General features: G+C 36.8%; 1 protein-coding gene across 1 annotated transcript in view; it reads right to left on the reverse strand.

Moving 5' to 3' along the window:
• LOC114350638 (low-density lipoprotein receptor-related protein-like) overlaps positions 1–16,127 on the reverse strand; it is a 109,987-nt gene that overhangs the window by 41,688 nt on the left and 52,172 nt on the right. The window contains exon 2 of the mRNA XM_028301506.1: positions 15,104–15,373. Coding sequence (XP_028157307.1) covers positions 15,104–15,373 — 270 coding nt within the window. The remainder of the gene's footprint in view (positions 1–15,103; positions 15,374–16,127) is intronic.

Below are 16,127 nucleotides of genomic sequence, written 5' to 3' on the forward strand. Positions count from 1 at the left end.
GTATACAGAGTAGATATTGGTCAAAAGAATGTGATGTTGGAATAGGTTTTAACTTGTTTGGGAACTAAACTCTCATTACCCTCATCTGTACAAGTAAGCACCTTCTGCATGACTCAGACTAAGGCTCTACCTTACTCCAATCCTCTCGAAAAGGCTAGGAATGTTTTAGCCCTTTTGAAAATCACACTTTTTAACTCGATTCTAACCAATTTCTTTCCAAAATCTGCTTCAAACTTTCACACAACTTTAGAATAAGTAATAAGTTTATTTCTCTCAAAGCTTTTACAATGCAGAAGAGGAATGCAAAGAATTTCCAATTCGATTTGATCCTAATGTTATTTGAATCGGTTTGATTGATCTTCACAAAGTTAACAAATGCAGATAATAGCGTGGGAGGATATTTCGGAGTTGGAATTGATTATATTCTTTATTGGTCTGTGTTTTATATAAAAATAAGTTAAAATATTCGCTTTTTTACATTCTATTTGGAGTCGTCGCCGAAAACTTTGGCAATTGGAGTACATACAAGTTTTGCTAAAAATTTTGTAACAAATGATAAATGATTAGGGGGTTCTGTTGGACCCTCAGATCATAGAAGGGAATAGATGTGAAACGGGGGCGTGGCGCGTGTCTCCGCGATATGCCCAGAAACGAACATCGGCCGCGTAGCTAGGTTAGTCGCGATTCAGTCGTACTAAGGAAATGTTCTCCGATATTTTGGATAATGCGTCGTTACGTGCAATAAAACAAGTGAAACGAAGAACTACAGGAACAATGGAGTCATTTACTACATGTAAGTATTGCAAATCCATTGGTATTTTGCTTATAAATAAAAAAAACTAAACATTTTTACGAACGAATTCAGTGCCGTAACAGTTACTGCGATATCGAAATCAGTGGTGATAAAAATTCTAACACACTTGTACATTGACGATTTAGTTAGCAACCACTTTATGTCATGCTCAACTACTGCGCAATGTATTTAATTTCTTCCGATATCCACTGTCGTGTGAAAATACACAGTACGGCCGCATGTGCCGGTCGTAACATAGTGCCGTGCTCGTGTTCTAATGCGGTTTCCTATTATCGATAAATAGAAGTAAATTATAATTTTCTATTTTGTAATTTTAAATAAAAAAATAATTAGTAACTGTCAACTATGTAATTACTATAAGAGCTAGTTGAAAGCCTAATATAGGCATTATTTTTGATAAACATATGCGGTACGCAGGTCGCCATAATTAAAAAGTAAATGCGTGATAGTAGTTAATAATAACGTATAATAATAAAAAGGTTTTCATACATAAGCATTTTGTGAAATCAGTTTCGAGCCTTGCCCCATAGCGATTTAAAGTATCGATATCTTGTCGACTCCATTTTATCTTTGTTCTCTCACTAGCGTTTTCTTAGTGTGCGTCACGTCACGCGGCCATTGATTGGCCATAAGGCATGCCTTCTGGCCAATCACAGCACTTTTAAGCCGGTTGCACATGTTGTCGTAGACTCTCAGTCGCTTTGTTTTTACACAGTTGAATGTGTGTGTGGGAGCTGTGGTGGGGGAAATGTGGGGACACTGGTTCTCGTTGTAGTTACGCGCGACTTCATATCTATTCTCTTTCTATGATCTGAGGTTGGACCTATAAATCTTGACTCGTTTTCACTCGACTGTCGAGTCGTAGAGATACGTGGTGACACTTTTTGTTATTGATTATAATTTAAGGATATTGCAAGCTTGAAGTTAAAAGAAAGATGAATTTGTGTTTCGGGAAACACTAATCTATGGACGCAATCGATTGAAGGACTATTTTAAAAAAGTCATGATTCATATTTCAACACAAAATCAACGGTATGCGCCTACTCTAATAAAGACATCTCTACTACTCTAGACAACTTTTACTATAGTTAAGCCCAACTCAGTCTATGGTATATTAGTTTGGCCTTAACATACTTTGAGCATCATACAAAGACACAACGGAGTATTAGAACGCCATTTCTTCGAATAAAAATTTATTTTCACAGAAAAAATCCGTGCAATAAACCAGAAACTCGCGCCGACCGTTTAATTCAATAACAATCTGCTACGCCAGTGACATGCCAAGTTATTCGCCATGTTCGATCCGATTAAATAATGCTCTGCGGGACTTTGCACCGTTAGTGATGGGAAAAAGTGCTAGGCTGAGTTGCACCACCTAACTTTAAGGCCCAGAACAGACGGTGAAACGCAACTGCAACGAAACTGCAACTATGTGAAGATTCTGATGAATGACACTGAAAGTTTCAAACTGGTCGCGTCATATTTGTGTGGTCTCTCAACGGACGCTATGGCAGAAACTTAGATGCAACTCAAAAATAACTAGCAGTTGCAGTTTCGTTGCAGTTGCGTTTCACCGTCTGTTCTGGGCCTAAAGGCTATATTTCACCGGGACACCATGGCGGCGCAACCAGTCGCCGGCTACCGGCTACTAACAGTAACTAGGTTTATCATAATCGGTGTGTTTTGTATGGAGTTTGACAGGTTTTTAACGTTTGTCAAAGTCAAAGTAAGATTGAGCAACCCAGCCTTAGGTCGTGAAATATTACAGTACAATGTGGCTTTACAGTTGGCCTGTACATTTTTAATTTATTTAATTTTTTATGTTTTTCTACGCGTTGCAAAAAACTGTGCTATTTGTTTTTGCATTTCAGCCTAAAAACAGAATTAAACGAAAAAATCCTTTTTACCATTAAAAGCGCTTTTAGGCGTCCCTGTATTAACCCTTCACTGCTTCAGCAGAAAACGGTTAGTCAGTAGAAGTACTAAAAAGTAGCAGTACAGAAAACTCGGGCTTTTGTAAGAACTTACCTAAAATTATATGTGAGCTAGGCAGGCAGTTATTACAATCTAAACATATACTCAATAGACGTATTTTTAGAAGGGTGAAAATGAGGGTTTAGGGGAACAGTATATTTACACGGACAATGTGGCAGCTGGCGCATTTTTAACAGGCGGGTTGTATCACCATCCGTAAAAATAATGGGTTTAAAAAGAAGGAAATAGGCTTTTATTAAATGAAAGCATCACTTCTCGTTATGAAATGTAGAAGTAATATTCTTGAATAGGTATCTTACAAGATGTCATCATTAAGTTTCAAACGAGTTAAGAATTATTATGTAAGTTTAAGTTAGGGTCTCTCTATACTAAGCTCGCTGACATCTGTCTTGATGTCAGCAGCTTAGTTTCAAAATAATCATGTCGTCGACTCATGTCATGGTTTGGTGTAGACTACATTGTGTATTCGTGTAAGACATAATGTCCTTAAAAAACAACACAAGCAGATGAAATATTTCATAATAATATGTATCCCGCATAATACATATATTATTATGAAATATTCAATCAGACCCACGACCTCTGCATTCAATTTCACCACTAGAGCACTGAAACGGTTATCAGGGTTCACCACTTAAGTAGTTAGAAGGTAGTATGCAATTAAATTAGAGGAAATAAGACGATTGAAATAATTGATTTATCTTCCAATACCGACTTCAATTTTCCACTTAATGTAAAAGGTTGATCCATCCTCTTACTGCGAGAAAGGGTGGAGATCGCCGCTAAATTAAGATGATGTCATAATAAATTATATTCCGTTCTGAATCTCAATCGCAAATACTCGGTTCATAATGAATTTACATATTCTAATCTCCGGGTGATGAACGGCTTGGGAAGCGAATTAGTTAATTTATCAATTTCCTTGCAGGTGCCCTAATAATACCAGTTGATAAAATATAATGATAAAATATAACCAACAATAACGTAATTAAGAAAATCATATTGATGTTTTCAGTCGATTCTCCTTCCCACAAACTTGCAGTAAGGAATACTTAACCTACAGTGAGACCTTAGATTCGATTCCCAAAAGTGGCTTACTAATTAAAAGTCATTTTCATCATCATCATTTCAGCCACAGGACGTCCACTGCTGAAACATAGGCCTCGACCAAATAAAAAAGTAAAAGTCATTTTATACTATAAAAATGAACCTTTATTGTCACCAAAACAAATAAAAACACATTACACTTATGTAATTGACTAGCACATGATTATCCAAAAAGATCTATCATGGTTCCTTTGGCCAAAGCATCGGCTATTGTCTTCAGTCCTATTAAGTCATATCCGACACTGGCAACTCATAATGGCGTCTGATATGTAATATCAAGACTAAGTAATGTTTTGTGCAGTGATGTTTCAATCTGTATAAAAATCAGGTTTAATTTTGCAACATAATAAATGTTAGAGTCCATTCAAACGTACAAATTATTCTCTAAATTGCTTATCGTTTAAACAAATTGGTTATCTAGAAATTAGTACCAGTTTCAACTAATTAATTGCTGCAGTTTGAAATTACGTTTATTAACCTAATTGCTGGACTGTAAACAAGCTGGGCGTTCCGAGATAAACTCCCGGCAAACTTTAAGTATACTTTAGCAATTTACATTTTATGCAATCTTATTTCACTAACAATAAGGCTTGTAACAGTTTAAACTTTAAACTTAAGCAGGAGTTTCGTTCGCATTTAGCGCCGTATTTACGATTGTTAAGCTCAAGTTTCCAAGTCTAACAATGTATGTGTCTATTTACCCTGAACAATCAAAGTTCTAGCATTGTGTCCACTTCAGTCGAATTTCAGTTGCAGTGTAATTACACCAAAGTTTCGGTGTTCCTAAATCGCCAGGCCTTGGCAGTTTGGGTCGTGACCTACGGTGACACATTTTAGTGTTAGGCCAGCAGCCAAGTTAACCCTTTCGCTGTCCATGACTTAAACAATAGTTTGCCATTTGGCATGGGTTTGGGGTTGTTCGCATTTTCAATTTCAAACTTCTATTCGTTTTCGGTTGATGCGAGGTTAAATAGACCTTGGAATACGAAATAAGACTCCAAACCGGGGTTAAAATACTTTGTGATCTTTCTGACTAAATCTTTAGATTTATTTTCGCGTAATAAAAGAGCACAATGAATAGAAAGAGAAGCACTTTGTACGTATTGGATATCTTAAAGACGGAACTCTCGAAGAACTAAAACAAATCACGTTACTTTAAATGGCATTCCGTTTTCTGTTATTAGCTTGCATAGTAAACTTATATGCAGTAAGACCTCTTTTTTCAAAAATTGAACATTATTTAGATGCATTTATTACTTTAGAACATAATAGAAACGATATTATAAAGATAATATAAACACTAAAGGAAACAGAGAAAACGGCAAAAAGTAGGCACAAAAGTGAAAATGTAGACCAATCTGCAGACCAATTTCAACTCAGATAAGCCTGTGTTTGAAGTGGTTTCATCGCAATACTTGAGCGCCCAACTTTGGATCTAGCACTAGACACTAAAACAATTAGGCAACACCACTGAATCCTTCCCCATTGTATTCCAGCATATTGGAACTGCGCTCGTTAAACTACGCCCGATGTAATGGAAACGGGTACATTTGCCCCAGATTAATTTGCGTTTGCGAACTTTACCGCTTAACGCTTGCAATTGTCTAACATATAAGTGATGGGAAACATTGCCCCACTTGAAACACTTTGAGTCAATTAAATGCTAAACTTGAGCCGTTCCAGACGAAAACATTGGCATTGAATTGGGGTTTAATATGTTTTTTAAATTAACCTTTTAATTAATTTTTGAAAGGCTGTTTGTTCTTCTGTTGGCAAAATTTAGTATAAAGTTAATAAATAGACTGTTTGTTGACCACAAGTCTTTTTCAGCTTTCATATTTGAACGGACGTAAAAGGGTTAACTCATTTTTCGGAATCTCATTTTTGTAATTCTTCTAAACGTATTTAACGGTCACTGAGCAAGTTTCTCAGAAAAATGGAATGAAATTGCTCTCTGCCGTACACAATTACTATGTATTTCTCTTTGTCTTATTCAGATAATGTGTGGCTGCAAGAAACAAAAGAAGATAAAGAGAGAGAGAGAGAGTATCTGTGATGTTTCCAAGTTGGCCAAATAGCAATATTTTAAGTCTCGAACAAAATAACAATGTCGCACGTACTAAGAACACCGCATGCAACTGCACTGCGGCAAATACTTTAAACTGCTGCATTCCGCAGATAAAATGCAGGACAACAGTAAAATGCACGGTGAATGTGCCAACCGACTGTAATTTGTAGTTTGTAATAAATGTCTTGGGGACTAGGCCTGTCACTAGGTCTCGTATACCTCTAGGTTACCTACGCCGTTGTAAAAATACTTCTAAAATTTTGTTGTGTAAGGATACATTTTATTTTGAACTAGCGGCCGCCCGCGACTTCGTATGCGTGGATCCCGATTTACCCCCTTAAGGGTGGAGTTTCGTAAAATCCTTTCTTAGCGGATGCCTACGTCATAACATCTATCTGAATGCCAAATTTCAACCCGATCCGTCCAGTGGTTTGGGCTGTGCGTTGATAGATCACTATGTCAGTCAGTCAGTCACCTTTGAGTTATATATATTTGATTAGTTGGTCTGTTACTTTGTTACTGTGTAAGCTGTGTATAAATACTACTTTTAAGTTCATTATGTAGTGTTTGCGTTTATTCATCTGTCCTCAAAAACTTTCGCGTTCATGTATGACACATTAATGCGACTCTACATAAACGTTGAAAAGCCTCAATAAACCATAGGTACATGATAACAGCTATCAATAGGCTACTTATTTAAAGATATAAGCTGAAATATTATGTATTGTGTGTGATGTACCATCAATATTTTGCAACCAATCAATGCGTAGTTTCCTAAACATTGTGAGTGAAAAAAAGTGATGAGCAAGTGGTTTGTGTTAAAAATTTCTGGCTGCTCCACTGCTCTACAAAAATTGCTGCAATTATGACACTCCTACCCCAGTTACGTTGCATTGTTTTAGTTACATCTGCATCTTCAATTCGTTCCAACTCCATTCATATTCCGACTCGAGATTACAATCCAGATGGGAGGCAGATTGCGAGCGGTTATTTATCTTATTACGAGGGTCGTAGCGGCCATTATCCTTTATTTAGAGCCCCGCTGCGGCGGCCATCATTAAAACTTAATAACGCCGGATCCGATCCACCACGGGTGCGTTTTGCCCGCCAACACGGACAATTAACAGGGCAGAGGTTGATGAGCGTTTACAGACGGATTTTACACCACGTGTAGCTTTAGCCTTACAAACAACAGCTGCATTTGCCTTTATGACAGGTTTGTAAACATATTTAGCGGGATAGGAATTGCATTAATTTGTAGTAATTTACATAGTACAGTTTTATGAAAATATAGGTCATGTTTAGAACGATGGAACTTGAAATAAAAAAATCCTGTAGTGCTTCGCATGTTCTAGCTTGGCAGTGCTCTACTATTAGTACTTACTATTGTGCAATGACTACTCATATGAAAAATTTTGCTAAAGACAAATGTGCTGTACTAGCACTAGCACAGGTACTAGTCGTAATAAGTAAAACTGAATAGTATGATGTGTTGCCGACTGAACAAGGTATTTTTCCCTTTTTCCATTACGCGAATGACTGCATAATTATGTTGTGCGCCAAATTACTGGAAAACTAATTCTGCAAAACAATTTCGATATTCGTCTTTCTCTCCCTATTTTCAGGCATGAGTCAGAAGAATTGGGCTGATAATTTGAAATAGTTGTTACGATTGACCTCTTTTAGTTTTTCTTATTCGCTTGAAATGGAAGACTAATGAGGATAGACAAAAGAATTCTCAGATGGATAAATAAATAATTGGCAATGTACCTACATTTCGTATACTTACGAATTAAATGTAATTTATATCGTAAAATCTCTTTGTGAAAAAATATTTCAAAAAGACCATAAACAGTATCATAATAGTTAAATGTGGTCAGTGTAATCTTCATGAAAACAATGTAAGCCTTAAAAGTGCTAAAATTGGACATATTTCATAACAGCAATAAGTAAAACACACACTTATAATACTCAGTTACCACACTAATCCGGTGATTAGTTAAACGCTTTCACACTAAATTGGGTGGACCCAAACAATAAATAAACGCGGAAAGTCATTAACAGTCGCCGTACACAACTAGCTATTGTTAATTTTAATTACGATCCCATAATTACAGTTTGCGAAATCACGAAAAGGGCGTGAAAGTTTATTATTACATTTAAAGTTCCATTTACCTTTCAAGGGCCTATTCTAAATAACGATTCCATTAAATTTGACTCTCGCCATCTCTCTTACCCATAGCAGTATGTTACTGTAAGTAAGCGAGATAGAATAGTCAATATGTAGACATTTTCGAAGTAGACCCCTTAAAATTAGTGGGGCGTAGCGCCAAATTAGGGAACCTCGTGATCTTATTAGGCACCTCACTCAACTTATTAGCCACCCGTACTTTAGCAGTCCAAATTTAATTACACCTGTGACGTAGCAACGTCAAGAACTCAAGAGTTGCTTTCGAATTTTGTCAGTTATTAAGACAACGTAATTTAGAGCAAGGCATTAAGTTTCAAACTCAATAACCGTTTTATAACAACGAGTAATATAATTCTAATTTGTTATTCGTAAAGTTAAATACGGTCTTCTGTTAGACAAGACATACAACGTTATACCAATTGCTTTGATCGTTGTAACAAACTGCATTAAAATAACTGGAGATAATTTCCAAGATATCCAGATTAGAGCCTTTCTAAAAATTCCTTCTAAATTCCACCAGAGAAGAATCGAATTCGTTGCCTCAATGCAGTTCACCGCAGTACCACGTTATTGGGCTATCTCGAGAGGACGAAACTAACGAAGCTCGTGATCTTATTAGGCGCCTCAGTGACGCTATTAGGCTCCGACTCCGTCATATTGTGCCTTTAGCCGTTCAAATTTAATAACACCAGGTATTATCTATAACGTTTAATGGATGGTCTTGAGTCGTTAAATTTCAGATTTCGTCGTGTTATTTCGACGTACCACCAAATATCATGTAAAACAATATCTTGTAACGACGAGTATAGACAAAAAGGGCGTGATATTTAAGTATGTACAGTTTTTCGGCAGTTGAACCTATTTTTATCAGGTCGCAAATAAAAATAAATCAATGTATAAGAAATTAGTCAAATAACTCAATTTGGAAGATTTTAGCGTAGGTAAAACCTTTAAAGTTCACTTTCTTATGAGCATTGAAAAGATCTGTAATTTTATGAGATCGACCATTAAGTTAGATTGATATAAAGAATAATAAATGTTATAATGAAATAGGAAGTAAGTATTTGGATTTTCAATAAACACTAGTAGCTAAATAAAGTAATAAAATATATTTTTGCCCCCAAACTCCATCATGTAAATGGGTAACTGAGAAAATAACGATAAGTGTATCTAAATAATTTTGTAAAGTATGGCGCCTGCGCTTAATGACGTCATCTTTGTTATCAACCTCCTTCGCACCTCAAAGAGCGTGTTAAGCTATCTTCAGACCATTAGGAGCTTAGCGATGTATAGTTATTAATATACATAATGTCGATTTTCGCGTGCTAACGCCTTCGTGGTATCTGAGTTAAATCACCCGACTAAAGGACGAAGCACACTTATCAACCCGGAAACGGATCGTAGCCGTATCAACTCAAGGCGGTCACTATTATTTGTATGAAACTCCGTACTGCACTTATCCGCACCGTAACGTAAACGCCTCGCCTCGCGGCGAAAGGCGATACGGTGTTGATCTCTTCTCAGGTTGATAAGTGTGCTATGGCCTCAGAGAGAAAAAATATGTGTGATTATTATTTCCAGTTTAGTCTGACATTGCAGAATTTGTACTAGTTGTCTGAAGAAAATATATTTCGAAGGGCACACTAAGGATCAGTTGCACCACCTAACTTTGACCGTAATTTTGACTATAACCGGTGTATTTTGTATGGAGTTTGACAGATTTTTGACGTTTGTCTTAAAGTAGGATGGTGCAACCCAGCCTAAGCCGTCACATCGGTTTGATAGAGCAAAGCTCAGTGGTAAAAATGTCGCCCAGCAAGCGAAAGGTCGAGGATTCGTGTCCTATTTAAGGTAGTCGACTTTTTTTTTTATTTGTGTGTTTTGAAATAAATTCACAAAAATCCAAACGAAAATTCCTTGGCCTTTATAGACCTTTATAGTCAGTCAACAGAATTTTAAGACTATTTTATTACAATATAAGGACATCACAATGACTGAAGATGCCACAGTTCTTAGCTTTACGTTTACATGCTGGCGTCGGTGCATAATTTATAGCATCAAGTATTTATGAAATCCTTTCAGAACTTCATGAAAGAAAGTCGCTTTTTCCTCGCATATCCAATAATTTCATTTTTATCAAGAGTTAATTGAATGTACGTCATCTTTCAAATAGCCCAAATTCGTCAGACAATTTGTTGTGTAATTTACACGGAAATGTTTTTCGGAGCTAAATTGAATTAACTTGATAAATTAAATTGCGATGTTATGTCGGAACAAGTCCAAATATTTGCGAAGCAATCGAATTTCATAACGAATCGAATGCCGGCCGTTTTTATAATCGAATAGTTGATTCGGAATTAGTTTTGACGATTGAATTGGAATGCTGCCCTAATGTTTTAATTGTAGAGTTTAAAGGGCGTTATTTACATTTTTATGGAGTCATTCTAAAACCGCAAAAAACACAGATACATTACAAGAATACAGACTTATTATTATTTAAATAAAGAACGAAACTTACAAAATAAAATAAGTTTTGAAGATTCCACGCAAGCACGTAACTGATGGGCAAAGTTGGAATTAGTTCGTACTCTCCCTCTATTGACAGTGAATGTAATTTCAGCAAATAGGCCAGTTACATGGTTGTTACTTCTTGTTTTATTAAAAAAAGATCTTCTTAATTCAAACATTCATTTTTCGAACGTCATCTATTTACTTTGACTATGAAAATGAGAAATGGAGCATGTACTCGTATAAACCACTTCAGAGACTTAAACAATAAACAAATAACTGAATTTGGTCTTCTTTTTGTTACACATTAGTGTTGTTTCTTCAAGATAAACATTACTTCAAGCAAATGAAAGTACCCTTACAACACTTTGCCCCAAATAAATTGTCAGCGAGCCGGCTCTATTTATTTTTAACCCCAAGTGTACACTTACGGCCGATGTAACGTAATAATTTGGACCCATTGTCTCCAAGCGCAGTGATCTCAGAACAAATTCACTCGCAGAAATGGGTAAATCGAATTGGGGCAAAGTCGTGTCGTCGCATCCTCAAACTCGATTATCGTGTCGAGTCGCGTGTCTGTGGCGTTCCCGAGGGTCGAGAAAAGATTGCGAATCGTTGCATCTTAAATCTACTGAAACTATTTTTCTTAGAAAGGATATTCTCTTAGGAAAAGGAGATTGGTTGGGTAAGAGTGATCCGTGCAAATAGACACTGGCGATCTTGCAAATAAATTAGGGTCACTAGATGCCGTATTTTCTATGTCCGTTTTGTACGTAGACTTGTGTTGCATAAAAAAATAAATTTTCATTGAAAAAATCATAGGAAGTATCATTTACCGTTAGTAGACTCGTATTATTTTTATGTTACGATATTATTAACTGTGCTTTCGGACGTTGAAAATTAATTGGGAGCATTTATCTGTTGACTCTCAAATCTCCATCAAAAAAATATTAAAGCATTCGATTCATGCTCCAAAATACTGACACGAATGATATTATTTTAGTCTGGCAATCAAAATTAAAAGGATAATCCTATCCCTAGAAATGAGCGTGGAATTGAATCGACGCGGAGTTCGTGTTGTTGCATCTGCAAACTCAATTATACGTGCGCCACTCTCGTTCGGCAGGCGTCGCATCTCTGTGGCGGATCGGGTTAAACCATCAGCAAAGATTAGGCAGATACGACCTTTTGTATAATTTCTAGTGGCGCTTGACTGGTTATGTCAATTGAGCAGAATGGCTTGACAAAGTTACAAACGTGACCGTTATAATACAGATATCGTTCGCTCTTGCGTTTTCTTATAGCGCGCAGGTAGGTACACTATGTGGGAAATTGATCTGCCTCGATCAATTTCGCGTATAGTGTAACTGTGCCATTATTTTATTACTCGCACGATGAATTATATTAAGACCAATAACCAAAATAAAGCTAGAGCACATTTTATTTTGATCAGACATCATCATCATTTCATTCACAAGGTGTCAACTGCTATGTTCAGGTGTATAGGCCTCCCCAATGATCCATATCGCCCGGTTGATTTGATCAGTAAAACCTGAGACAGCTCTTTCTAGTTCCATACAAATAAGAACTTCGCGTCGACTGGGCGATCGAAAACGATTTCCACGCGTTCCTACAACGTGACGTAGCGATTTTCAAAATGAAGCCGTAACCTTCCCTGAATACATTGCATGACATTTGACATCGGGAGTGACACAGATAAATCTCAACGTTCAATAAGACCGGACCGGAGTCAAGAGCGCATTACTCTTTGAGAGGGCAGATTGGCTCGGGCAGGTGGGGTTGCGGGACAAACTTGCTTTTGTAAGACGAAGAATTTTCTCAAATTATTAAGATTTCTGTTATGAAACTGTAGATTTTATTTTTATTTTCTTGCGTTGCCAGTGTCCTAGGTATTGCTCAGTGCTTAGTCCTACCTCATAGAACTACGGAATTAATCATTTGCAGTGGTCCCCCAATAGTTCTAGTAGTTGTGCCACCGAAAATTAAAATACACGTGATACTACCAGTAGAGACATTAAATAGACTTCCAAGATAAAATAAATGTAATTGATTAGTTTAGATAGTTTGCCGCACTTATTTTCTATGATCATGGTGATAATAAGTATGTAACTCGATCATCTTGCCATCAAATAATAACATGATAAAATAAATAAATAATTTTTTGAATATGATTGCTGAATATGGGTAAACATACATAAACGTAATAGGAAATACTAGTTACCTACCTACTACACCCATTATTAAACTTTTACAACTCCGGCCATACTGCGTTCTATAAGTTCTTTCTTATCTCACAAACATTTCCTCGGAATTTTAGCGCACAACCGCTGTTTCAGCAGACCGATATTCACAACCCGGCAGCTATCACAGATTGGTATCAAAGGAACAGTACTTTGCATTCCGATGAGGCACGTTAATGGTTGTTTTGCTGTCATCGCCCACGGCAATTCTAGTGAATAGTGGGGCGATGGCAGTTTGAAATTAGGACCGATTGATTGATACAGCCCTTACAATGAAAAAGTGTAAGGTATCTGTTACATACGAATTAACGTTTGTACCTATTAGGTATCTGTCCTCTATGTGTTCTGAAACCAATGATTAGATTGTAATAAAACTTTGTCAGGGTGTACTGCTGAGGCCTGAGAGGGTAGCTAGCTTAAAATATTATAAATCTGTACTTTATTTACGTGGCAACACATGCCGGTTGCAGCTGTTACTAAAAACGAAGAAAGAAAGACATAAATACCTACACATAAATGTTACCCATTCAGTACCATCTTGACAGCATAGCTGCCATGACACAGCTTTTCAGTGAGATTAATAGCTTAATTTTTAAAAATTCACCTCCTAAATCCACTTAAATCGTTACTAGTGGATATTACGTCAAACTGTAATAAATCCTTATTAGACAATCCGAGGCTTTCCACTCTGAATTGCGCCAAGATCTTCGCAAAAACTTGACGAAAGATGTTCTAAATGGGAAAATAAAACGACCGCTGCGACGGACATTTCATTTCACCTCGCTGAGTTGTAGACAATCCCCACTTGAGTACTGAATTTTACCTAATTTCTGCTTCTGAGTAGCATAAAATATTATAGGTATATCTCTATGTGACGATAAGCTCAAAACATTTTTCGTCTAAAATCGACGATACGATTTTACCGTGGTGCGCATCCTAGGCAGCCAGTGGCACAAATTAACGCTTTTTTTTTACAATTATGGCTTAGGTTCGAGCAAGCACGCTAGTGCAGCATATAAAATCTTACATAAGGTACAAATAAGTCCTTTGTTGTTATACCCACAAGGCAGAATAAGAAATAAAAAGATCAAGTTTAATTATTTCTTTGGCTATTTTGATCTTGTTCAAGATAAAGTAAATATTAAACCTCAATTTGTTAAAAGCAATAAAAACCTCATATCCCTAATACTAAAAGGTCTGTGTAAAAGCCGGGGGATTACGGAAAGTAGTACTTTTATGTACCTTCGTAGGAGCGTAATATATGTATGTGCCTTAAAACGGAATACCCTGCCTTACCCGCAGCTGTTGCCACCTGATATAGGATTTTATACGAGAAAAAGATTATGAAACTGGAAGAGTTATGCCTCCCCCTTCCAATAGGCGCCGGTATGTTACGTGAAATATTATAAAAATGGTCCTTTTGTTATTGTTTCTTGAACTTATACATTTAAACAGTAAACACTAGTTACTTTTTAAAATAAGATGACGTCACGACAAGACTAATAAAAACACATCTTATCCATAAACGGAATCAGGAGAAACTGAATACTAGCTTTTGCCCGCGGCTTCTCCCGCGTGTAATTAAGTTTGTCACAGATCGTCATAAATTATAGCCTATATGTTATTCTGGGCTATAAACAATAATACTGTAAAGTTTCATCAAAATCCGTTCAGTAGTTATTGCGTGAAAGAGGAACAAACATGTTCACATCCAGACATCAATACAAACTTTCGCATTTATAATATTAGTAGGATTCATATAATATCAGTGCCAATAGAGTCGTTTCCAATCACTTTGCAGAACTTGATCCTTGATAGCGACACTATTCACTAATGTTAAATACAGTATAGTAGCTAGATCTATCATAGATCTCTCCTTTGTAGGTTCAAAGAACAATAGAACCAGTCAGGTGTCAATTCTTACCAACAATAGATACAGATACCTTCATAACGTAAGTAATATAAGTTTAAACATAACTTGAAATATACAAAATTTCCGCAGGAAAACATTGTATCATAGTATTCCTGAAAGTATGTTGTATCATTTGCTGGTAAAATTCTATTCCTGAAATCTGACTATCCGAATAGTTGGGAAGACTTCAAACAATTTCAGTCAGGCTCATTCTCAACGCTATGAATTTAGTATAAAATGTACTCACGAGTGCAATGCCTTGGCTCGTCGGAGGAGTCCCCACAGTCGTTGGTCCCATCGCAAAATCTATTAATCGGTATGCATTTTTTATTCGCACACAGGTATTCCGATATGCGACATCTAGTGTCGTTCCCGTGCAAAACCGGTAAAAGTTCCGGTTCTGGGATTTCGTTCTGGCTGTCCTTGCGGTAGATCGATCTGGGGGTCTCGGTCACAATGTCACAGTCGGTCAGGTCGAGGAGTGTGATGATGACGCCGAGCAGAACGTTGCCGAAACCTGTAACAATGAAAAAGACGTTTGCTTGTGATTACTCGTACTTTATCAACGTACGGAGTGTAGCATCACTATCATCTACAGTAGCTAGTGTTTCTTAACCTGTGGTCCGCGCCCCTGGAGGTCCGCAGCCTTATCTATGGACCATTTTAACAATCATAAATAAACGCCACCAAAAAGCTCGTAATCTAAATTTATTGCTGAGTCTTTATTAAGGGAGTCCTTAAAATTGTGCTTAATTTCCTAAGGGGTCTGTGGACAAAAAGGTGAAGATACACTGATCTACAGTACCTACTCGTATTCTTGTACAATCAAGAGAGAGAGTTTCTCTACAAGATGTTCATATATTTGTCTTTTAATCGCAATGATAAAGGGCACACAATTTTACAAAGCAAGAAAAATTATAGAGATTAGAGAAATAAATGAAATGGAGTAATTGAGTGTAGCAGACCTCGTCCCTTTGTACCTACGTGAACTCAAAGTTGACACAAAGACACATAATTACATAAAAGACACAACTAAGCACCGTGGCTTGGCTATTTATCTGTGGTTTATGTACTCAGCATAAACCATCACTCGGCATATATCTTCCTGAGATCGTGATGATATTAATAAACTTTTCACTTTTAGCATCCATTGTTCGCCTTTTTCAAGTCGCCTTTTTCGAGTCGCCTTTTATTTGCACAAGAAGCAATAAAGGCAACTGCAAACATCTGAGGTGGTCGTTACGTTGATTAGATACAGGCAAACAAGCCGA

Source organism: Ostrinia furnacalis, unplaced genomic scaffold (assembly GCF_004193835.3).
Source record: "Ostrinia furnacalis isolate ACB-3 unplaced genomic scaffold, ASM419383v2 OfSCF0932, whole genome shotgun sequence".
Lineage (NCBI taxonomy): Eukaryota > Metazoa > Arthropoda > Insecta > Lepidoptera > Crambidae > Ostrinia > Ostrinia furnacalis.